The sequence below is a fragment of the Protopterus annectens genome, chromosome 6.part1, assembly GCF_019279795.1.
Source record: "Protopterus annectens isolate FY-2018-M chromosome 6.part1, PAN1.0, whole genome shotgun sequence".
NCBI lineage: Eukaryota > Metazoa > Chordata > Ceratodontiformes > Protopteridae > Protopterus > Protopterus annectens.
The window spans coordinates 430,814,340-430,825,282 of NC_056738.1; the positions used below are offsets into that span (position 1 = coordinate 430,814,340).

The following is a 10,943-nucleotide window of genomic DNA, read 5'->3' on the forward strand; positions in this document are numbered from 1 at the left end:
GTGGAGATGGAAATGGTGGCATGGTCTGCTGGAGGACAACTAGTAAGGAACTTAGCAGTCTCAGGAACTTCATAAAATCTTATCAGGTCTGCGTGGAGCAGGAGGTTGTGAGTCAGGGTTCAAGGATGCTGAACAGAAGGCATCCAGGAAGGCAAGCAGAATTGGAGGAACAGCAGTAAGAGCTGTGGAATCCATCTGAATGAAGTCATAATACCTTTTTTGAACCTCAGTCATTTCAAACGATTCACCACTTAAAATGTTCCTTCATCTTGGTAATAGCTCTCCAAAACATCAAATCCTCAGCTGGGGAACCAGGATCAATGGATTCTTCCTCTGGGGAGCAGTATCCCAAGGGAGTATAAGCTGAGAAGTATGAGTGTGATTCTTCAGGTGAAGAATCAGAAAATTCCTCCTCTTCTCTCAGAGGGGGGGTCTGATGTTTGAGGCCTTGGGCTCAGTATAGGAGGAGGGATGGTCAAAGTCCCTGTAGTGGTAGGTTGTAAGGACATGAAAGCCTTAAACTTTGGCTGAAAGCCTTCCAGTCAAAGCATGCTTTCAGTAGTAGGTGAAATGTGTTTTCTTTTTTTCCTTCCTTTTGAGAGGCCTGACAGGCATCAAAATGGAGGAAGGCCTGGAATCGGGCAACTGTAAGGAACTGGAGGGATCAGACAGACTTACTAAAATTGCTGGTCCCCCCCGGCATTGGAAATAGATGTCGGAAAAGCCTCTACAGACATGCCTTCCATGTGGGATTGTGCGCCTTCCGTGGAGGTACCCACTGTATCTCTGGCGGCACAGCCCAAATCCTCAATTAGACTGACTTCGGTCACAGGCTGAGAGTTGAACACGAAGTACAGTGGTAGTGGTAGTCCTGATAGTCTTGGCTTTCTTTTTCAGTGGTTCGGCAGGTACACCCGGCAGAACCCCCCATACCCAAGGCTAATTGTTTTAAGCGTCGATTCTCCAGGATAAAGGAGAAGCGCGTACAGACGGGTGCGCAAAGTTTTGGGCACAAATGCCTGGCAAATGGAGCAGGTCGTGTAGTCATGCGACTGACCTAAACAAAAAAAAAGACACTGATCGTGGGTGTCCTTGTGGGGTATCTGATGGCCGGACTTATACTTGCCCTTTCTGGATGACATGAACAAGCATTAAGATAGATAAAATGACTGAAAACGTTCCCCAACGGGGCACTTATCTGATTTCTTCAAGATCAGACTACCAGGAAGGCAGGAACACCTGACGTTCGACTAGCAGCCGAGAAGTTCTTTGAGTTGGTGCGTGCAGACGTCACTTTTATGGCCCACATTCCACTATCCACATCAGACGTCCCACGCACCATACAGTAACTGAAAACTTTTATATACTGGCTGGACGTTCGGGTAACAAGAGGAGTAATCCCATATGTGAGGAATACTGACATGTGGACAGAAGGACATCTCCCAAACGTCCAGATTTTTGCCTCATATCTTAGCCTGTTCAACATAAAATTTATGTATTTCTGGCAAAGAACTGAGGATTAAAGTCACTAAATATTGGCATACATTTGAGTTTCAAACTTCAGATAGTCTACAAAATGCACAGCACAAAAAACAATAACTCAAGCAACTTTCTAGGTTTATAAGAGCAATATTTAAACACTTTCCCCAATTTTAAGCCTTCACTCCTCCCCCCCACCCCAATTTTAGCTTTGTCCGGAATTCTGCACTTGGAGGTTGAGAGGTATGGCTACAGCTATGTGGGCTTCAATGAACACTTTTACAAGACCATACAAGCTGGATTGGATCTCTAGAACTAGGTTCTCTTTCAAGGCTGCAGCTACCCCCAAACAGGATAAGCACAGGACTCTGTCTGGCTGTTGATGACTATAAATAGCCTTATATACAGTATTAGATCTGGATAAGCAGGTCCAACCTTGTTAACATATCCACCCCTCCTTTCCCCTGCCCACTTGCCGACATGGTCTACTGGTCCCTTTTACTACTATTAGAATATGTCCTGCTCTGTCTTAACATGGCATGACAGAAATCAGAAAGAAAGTTGTCTTGTGGAGCACTAAAGATAAAGGGGAGGGGCTAACAGCCTGGAAAATTTTTATATGTCAAGCTGCCTAAATGCATTCATCTCGAGGCTGATGAGGGTGGATCTACTCATCCAGACCCAACATAGCAATATGTAACTTACTTTTATACAGACTATAATCCCTGCATTAGTGCTGGCATACCTCAAGCAACAGCCAAGTAGCATTACTTTATTTTTTACTTCACTGAATCAAACACATGCCATCAGGTATCACATCTGCTGGTCAGACGGCTTGTTTTATCACCCTCCCCTCAGTCTGCTGAAACTAACACAGCTTCATCCTGTCAGAAGCACCACTAATGGACAAGGCCATGAAAATCAAACTGCTTAATTCTCAAAAGACAATTCAATCTGAATACAAGATGATACTAAAATGATAACAATAGGAAACAAGGCCTTAAAAGCAAGAAGACATTATGCTGAAGCTATCAATTAAATGCATTTTATCCCAAGACTAGTTCTACTCTCATCCTCCATTACTATATTTGCTCAACTCCTAAAAATCTTACACCACTTCATAAATAAGATAATTTTCTCTGTCAAGCTATACATTTTCAAAAGCATGAGTGCCAGTTTTATAAACTACTGAATATGCAATTGTTTTGTACTCTTAATCTCTGTCTCTATATGATAGCTTGGAGCTTACCACATACCTTTTTGCAGATCAAGAGATTGACTGCGTGCGTGTAAAATTGATACTAGAAAGATATGTCTAACTACAGCAGTTGTATACACGGCCATAACTAGGGCAAGGCAAAAGGGAGACCACCTCAGGTACGAGCTGTTAGAACGAATGATCATCAGATGCTGATGGGGTGCACGTGCAGTAGAGGCAATTATGAAACCACAAAAATACTGAGGTTTCATAAACTGATGATATTGAATTAATAGCTGTGGTTGACGTTTACCAAGTAATAGTAACTGTAGCAAGGTGCTTGTAATAGTTGAAGCAAGCTGCTACAGTCACAGAAATAGAAAAAAACTCCATTCCTTTGGTCCTCAAATTTGGGTTTTGGTGTTGATAGTCCACTCAAACTGTTCTTGGTGACAGATTGCCTAGCTAGAGACAGTACAGTTGTGTACCTACCATAAATGTAGATGTTCAAGTGTATTCACTGTTACAGTCATTACTCTTGGGCTATCTTGCTGGCAGGCTACCCGCAGTCGGCCTGAATTCCAAAGTCTAGGTCCGGCGTTGGTTGCTGTCGCCTCTTCCCTGACTTCAGCGCGCCAGGGATATAAAAAAGGCAGCCAACGCCATTTTCTTCAGTTTTTCTTGCCCCAGATGTCAGGTGCCCCCAAAAGGGTAGGCTAAAAATATGTCAATAAAGCAGGCATGCACCAAGGTAAATTTTTCCTTCATCTACAAGCTAATACACCACATAGGTTGTATAGAATAGAGAAGTACAGAAAAGTTCCAGCAAAGATAAGGGGGATGGTGGGAGGGTAACCTGGACTGCAACAGTGAATACACTTGAACATCTAAATTTACGGTAAGTACACAACTGTACTATGGTCGTGTTTCACTGTTGCAGTCATTACAATTGGGTTGAATCCCAAAGCTAAGGTTGTGAGGCTGAAGCTAAATAGGATTAGAAGCAGCTATGAGGCCCTGCAGAACTGCAGTGACAAAGCCTGCCCTGGATTTAGAGTAGACTGGTAAGTGATAGTGCTTTGTAAAAGTGTGCTCTGAACTCCAGGTTGCAGCCTCTAAAATGTCTTTGGTTGGTACTCCTCTGAGGAGTGCTGCTGAAGTGGCTGCTGCTCTGGTTGAATGTGGCCTAATGCCCTTAGGCACTGATTTGCCATGTTGTGAATAGCAGAAACGAATGCAGTAGCCTATCCATTTTGAAATAGTCTGCTTTGAGATAGCCTTTCCTTGTGATCCTGCAGCATATGCCACTAGTAATTGCTCAGTCTTTCTGAAAGCTTTGGTTCTGTCCAAGTAGAAGCACAGCTGTCTGTGTATGTCCAAAGAATGCAGAAGTCTCTCACCCTTATTCTGTGGGTTTGGGTAAAAGGTAGGCAAATGAATGAATGGTTAAGGGCCACACTAGACACTACCTTAGGCATAAATGTTGGGTTTGTCCTCAGAGAAACCCTATCTGGATGGAAAATGATAAAAGGTTCCACAGCCATGAGTGCCTGTAGCTCTGAGACTCGTCTTGCAGAGGTCATTGCTAGGAGCAGAGCTGTTTTCCATGATAAAAATTTTATATATCAGCTGTAGCGGCTGGCTCAAAACGAGGCAGGGTGAGTTTTTCCAAGACATAATTGAGGTCTCATGCAGGTACTGGTGATCTCCTTGGAGGCCTTACGTTTTTGGCTCCTCTGAGGTACTGCCTTAATAAAGGATGAGGAAAAAATAGGTGGCTCTGTATTGTAATGAGCTGAAATGGCAGAGGCATGAATCTTAATTGCTGAAAAGAATAGACAATTGTCCAGCATCTCAGTTAAATATTGCAAAATCTGAGGAATATTTGGTACAGTCGTGTCAATCCCTTGTGCCTGGTTCCAAGCACAGAATCTCTTCCATTTTTCAGCATAAGATTTTCTGGTACTAGGCCTTCTGGCCTCCAAAATAACACCCATCACCGTTTTAAAGAGAGGTGTGTTTTGAATGACTACATATCTGCCATGCTGCCAGATTTAAGGTCTTGAGTTGGCTGTGCAGGATCTGATTGTTGTGTTGGGACATGAAGTGAGGAATTTGAGGTAATGTCCAGACTGGGTATTGAGACAAGTTCCTTAGAATTGGGTACCAGTGCTGGCAGGGCCAGTCTGGGGCAATCAGTATCATTTTTGGCTTCTCTTGTCTGACTTTTAGGAGTACCTTGGGGAGGAGAGGCAGTGGAGGAAGGGCATATACTGTTAAGTTTTTCCAGCTGAAAGATAGAGCATCCACTTTCCATACTTGCTTGTGATACGTCCTTGTGCAGAATCTCTGTAGTTGGCAGTTGTGAGGGGGAGGCAAATAGACCTATGTCTGGGCATCCCCAATTCCATGTTATCATGCTGAAGACTTCAGGATCCAATTTCCACTCGTGGGGATCCATGAGGTTTCTGCTTAGTTCGTCTGCCAGAGTATTTATCTTTCCTGGCAGGAATTGTGCCTGCAGATGTACTTGGTAAGTCAATGCCGTGTCCCACAAAATTATGGCTAGTCTGCATAGGGGATAGAAATGGCCATTAGAACCCAACTATCCCGCAAGGAAAATCCTGCAGGCTCTAGGGTTCATGGCCTCCTATAGTCTACTAATTCCACATGCCAGACTGCATATGAGGAAACTTCAATGGTACTTAAAAAGTCTTTGGTGCAAACATTCTCAGGACCTGGAAACTATCATTCCTCGTCTCAGGACAGAGTTTCTTTGGTGGGCAGCAGCATGCAACCACAAGGGACTTCCCTTTACACAATCCCACCCCGCCCGGACCCTCACCACAAACGCATCTGACTATGCCTTGAGGGCACATCTGGACGGCGGGTGCATTTAGGGCCACTGGACCCCAAACCAAATCCATCTGCACATCAACCAAAGAGAGATGCTAGCTGTTCAGCACACTCTGGACTGCTTTTAGATCCCTACTCTCAACCAGGGCCCCTTCTAATAAAAACTGCCACCACAGTGATGTGGTACATCAAAATGCAGGGGGGAACCCACTCTTACCCACTATGCAGGCTAGCCATGACCCTGTGGAACACAACCTTGGCAATGCACATTCACCTGCAAGCTCAATTCCTGACAGGCAAACAAAACTCTCTGGCAGACGAGCAGAAATCTCCTAGAACCACACGAATGGCAATTAGACCTCAACACCTTCAGCCTTCTAACCCAGAAATGGGGTACCCCGATGGTGGACCTATATGCCTCCCCCTACAATCAACAGCTCAGCAAATTCTGCACCAGGGTACTTCAAAGCAAGGCCTGGAAAGTGGATGCCCTAGCCTTCCAGTGGGTAAACCTCTCAATCTACGCATTTCCCCTCTACCTCTTCTTACAAGAGTACTACTCAAGATAAGACAGGAAGGACCAAGGGCAATCCTGATTGCCCCAGACTGGCCATGCCAACACTGGTACCCACTATAGTGCAGTGTCACCAGTGCCACCATGGCACCTACCCTAGATCCCAACCCTCTTCACTCAGGCGGGACAGATCTTGCATACGCAACTGCAAACCAGGAACCTTGCTTCCTGGCTTATTCCTTGAATTCTCCTCCAGTGACCAGCCTAAGCAAGCAGGCACTGGACATCATTCATGAAGCCAGAAGACCCAGTACAAGGAAATCCTATGCTAAGTGGAAATGGTATTGTTCCTGGATTCATTCTAAAGGAGCAGACACAGCACAGCTCTCCTTACCTCTCATCCTGGATTACCTAGCAGAACTACTCCACAGAGGCCTGTCCTTCTCTTCCATTAAGATCCATGCCTCTGCCATCTCTGCTCTTTAAAGCACTGAGCCACCTCTCTTCTCTCATCCTCTCATCAAACAGTTCCTGAGAGGGACTAACAACTTAATGCCACCAAGAAGAGCCCACACTCCTGCTTGGGACCTTAACTTTGTGCTGGAAACCCTCACACTAACCCCTTTGAGCCTGCAGTGGCAGCAGAGTTAAAATTTCTCTCTTGGAAAACAGCCTTGCTTCTGGCCATCGCTTCAGCCAGAAGAGAGTCTGAACTACAAGCACTTATGGCTTATGTGGAATGCTTCATTATTTTTCATGCTGACAGGGTCTCACTCAGGACTAACCCCACTTTTATGCCTAAAGTGGTGTCCAGTGTGGCTCTCAACCAATCTATCCATTTGCCCACCTCTTTCCCTAATCCTCAAAATAAGGGGGGAAGGATCCTATACTCTTTAGACATGCACAGACAGGACTAAGCCCTTCAGGAAATCTGACCAGTTACTAGTCAGCTTTGCACCAGGGGCAGAGGGGCAAGGCCATATCAACACAAACCATCTCCAAATGGATAGCACACTGTATCCATTTCTGTTACAAACACCATCGGAAACCACTGCCTCTGGGGATCAGAACGCATTCCACTAAGGCAACTTCAACCTCTACAGCATTCCTCAGGGGAGTCCCTACCAGGGACATACTGGCAGCTGCTACTTCTGTTCACACCTTCACCAAGCAATACCACCTGTATATCTTTTCCAAATCCAGGGTGGGTTTTGCAACAGCAGTCCTGCAGAGCATACTAGCCAGCCCCAACTCTTCTTGACCGCTTCCACTCATTCTTCAGCTTTGGGAATCAAACCCAAGTGTGATGACTGCAACAGTGAAACATGAAGAACATAGTACAGTTGTGCACACTTATCATAAATGTAGATGTTTGAGTGTATTCACTGTTGCAGTCCTGGTTTCCCACCCTCCAGCCCCCTTCTCTCTCTCTTCTTTTCTATTTCTCTTACTCACCCCTTAACAGGGCTATTGGTATTTTTTACTGGTGGTGTTTTTTCCACCATAACTTAGCTCACTATTTGGGGGCCCCTGACATTTGGGGCAAGAAAAACTGATGTAATGGCGTTGGCTGCTGTTTTTATACCCCTGACGACCTGATGCCAGTCCTGAAGTGACAGCAACCAATGCAGAAATACTAAGTCTCTGGTATTCAGGCCGACTGAAGGCTACCTGCTGGCAGATAACCTAAGTGTGATGACTGCAACAGTGAATACACTCGAACACCTACATTTATGGTAAGTGTACACAACTGTACTTTCTTTGTGGACCTTTTTCAGTTTCAGCCCATAGTTACAGTAAATAAATGTGTTTACACAGGGACCGTTTACAAAGCAAGACAGAAAGGTAAACAATGCTATATACAGTGGACTTTGCCAGTGCAGTAGAACACTACCACAACTTTCTCATTACAGTACTGCGGTTACTTACAGTAAAGGTGCAAACATTGGACAACTCAATGCTCACATGTACATATGCTACTTATTTATTATTTTTCCTCTGCTTTAATGGCAGTAAAAGGTAAGACTTAACAAAATATAGTTTAGTGGTAGAACAGCCGCAGAATGAGAGGGATAGTTGAGAATACAGATAAGCAAGGGCTGGAAGTAAAAACATGGATGCAGAGTAACATTGTGCGGTATAAAGTGGGACAATAAACATGAAGACATGAACTCTTCTATACCATACACTGACTCTCAGAAAATACATCACAAAGCAGATAATGCTAACTATGGACACTCCTACTGCAATTGCATCCTCCCTTTTTTTTTTAAACACTTACTGGATTATCACTTGTGACACAGGCAAATTTACATTTATATAAAATTAATCAAACTGTATTAACAAGTCCACATTTACAAACATTATATTTCACATATATTGCTCTATATCATATAACCTAAGCAACATTACAAAAATGATTCACTTCCTGCCTTTTTTAAGCAAGAAACAACTTTATTAAACCACTTACTACACATGCAATCATATATTTATATAAATGAAAACAAACCATACCAACACAATCCTAGTTGCAAGCAATTTATATCATAAACTATACTGACACTACCAGTTGAAAACATTATATATCACTTATAATCTATCCAATCATTTTCAGCCAAACATTAGATAGTTCATTCAAGTGCAGCTTTCTTTTAAACCTTGTTCTTCCCCTGTATGTATTACTCCTACAATTCCCATTTTTTTCCTATGTAGTTTGCTCCTACACTTTTCTAAAGATCTCAATTCCAGTAGCTTTGTTAGTATATTCACTACTTCTAGTATAGTTGGTTTAGATTCTGATTTCCATTTTCTAGTACTTCCTTTTCTGGCAGCCACCATAATTAGACACAGCAAGGGCTTACCATGTCTAGGCAATTCCGATTCGGTATTGCAACTCAGAAAAATCATCTCTCTCGTCACACTTTTCTGCCCACCTAGCATATCTGACGGTGCATCCAGCAGGGAAGCCTTAAATCCACCAACTCACTGTACTCCCTGAAAATATGCTCCCAATTACCTCTTTCTTCCTAGTAACACCTACAGCATTTGCTGTCTACCGGAGGAAAAATTCACTGAAGTCTATAGACATTTTTATAACTCAAGGAAACCCTTCCAAGCAAAAATCCTAAATCTTCTAGATTTTGTTGCAAATTTGGGAGACATACATATATCCTCCCATTGTTTCTTTGTGAATTGCTTATCCAAACTCTCTTCCCAATCCTTTCTGACCTCCTCTGATTCATTCTTATAGTTATCATGCAATATTTTATATACTCTACTAATTATTCATTTTTTAATTGCAACTTCTGTTCTAGATTCTCTACCAGCACTGGTCCTTCATTTAGAACTCCCCTATTTCTTTCTCTTTGCCTATACTGTATCAATCCTTGATACAGAAGCCAATCCCTAACATCCAGTCCAAATAAAATCTTGGCATCTTCGATTATATCATCAGTCTCTCTCTAGTTATTTGCTTACAGTACACCTTTGGTTCCTTTGCCAGTTTTCTCCAATTCCCACCCCCTCTTGCCTATTGTCTGTATCCCTAATTGCAGTTATCCTTATCGGCAGAATCTCTTTTCTCCATTCCCGTGTTGACTGTTCTTAAGATACATTCTGCTACTTTACAGCTAAAATATTCTGTATGATTATTGTTATTCTCTTTAAAGGCCTGCATCCAAAATTAGCAACTCCCTCCTCCTTTATCAGAACTGTGACTAAATAATGTAAGAGTACTAGTCACTCTACAATACACAGTCTCCTTTCTTTGGAATACGTTTTTTAAAGCCTTGCACAACCAAATGTTACTCAGGGTTTAAGATGATTTTAAAACTGATCCGCGATTATACAGTAGAGGCATCTGTGCTTAACTACAGCTGAGAATGTAGCAGGTTTTTCTGATTCTTAATTTACTTAACACTTATTAGAAATTGCAAAACACAATAGCACCTAATCTAAATATCCTTGAGTCTTCCATTATTATTGATGTGCTGTAAACACATGGATAATTTCTCATTTAAAGAACTGTGCTCCAGGTGTATGTATGTTGTGTACTTGTTTCTGATATGTTGAGTTTTTTTGCTGTTGATAGAATTAGTTTCCTCTTGCTCATTGTAATAAAAGGCCTTCCTAAAAAAAAAACTGGTGGTGTCACAGTCATACAAATGTAAAATCTTTAGTTATTATCTCATGAGGTAACCAATAACATAAATTTAAGTCAAACACTAGCATATATTTCCTTTTCAAGATGCAGTTATACGCCGGTAGATGTCTTATGGGAATGGTTAGTGCAAAGAAGTAACACTGAAAAAGAAACAAAAACAATGATGTACATGCCTAAATCAGCATGATTCTGTTAATATACAAATTAAGTCTTACCACTCCAGCCACATGAGTTAATGTATCTTCCCAAGAAGCTGGTAACAACTGGCCCTCAGCATTTTTTATCATGGGATAAACCAGTCGCTGTCGTTTTAAGCCATCATAAGCAAATCTAAAAGTTAACAAAAGAAACAGGAACTTGGGTTTTGCCTAATAAAACTACTGTACCCTAAAACAGTCTGCTAAGCATGACAGCAACTAACGGCTATTAACTTTTCTCATACCCTTTAGCTTTACATTCAATGTGTAATTAGCAAACACTCCAGCTTTTCAACAACTGTCACCAGTAACACAGATTTTGTTTCCCCATTACTGTACAGTAGAGTTGAGGATACTAACCTTGACAGTAGATGCTCACATAAGGCTCAATGCTGCAGTACATTCACGATTAACAGGATTAGCCACAGGCAGACATTTTATATATATATATCTATATATATATATATATCTATATATATATATATATATACACACACACATATATATATATATATATATACATATTTAAAAAATACA

The 10,943-nt window shown here is 42.1% G+C and overlaps 1 protein-coding gene across 1 annotated transcript in view; it reads right to left on the reverse strand.

The window, feature by feature from the left end:
• The window catches only part of NDUFS1 (NADH:ubiquinone oxidoreductase core subunit S1), a 1,309,138-nt gene that overhangs the window by 812,357 nt on the left and 485,838 nt on the right, over window positions 1–10,943 (reverse strand). Inside the window, exon 10 of the mRNA XM_044075860.1 lies at window positions 10,425–10,539. Coding sequence (XP_043931795.1) covers window positions 10,425–10,539 — 115 coding nt within the window. The remainder of the gene's footprint in view (window positions 1–10,424; window positions 10,540–10,943) is intronic.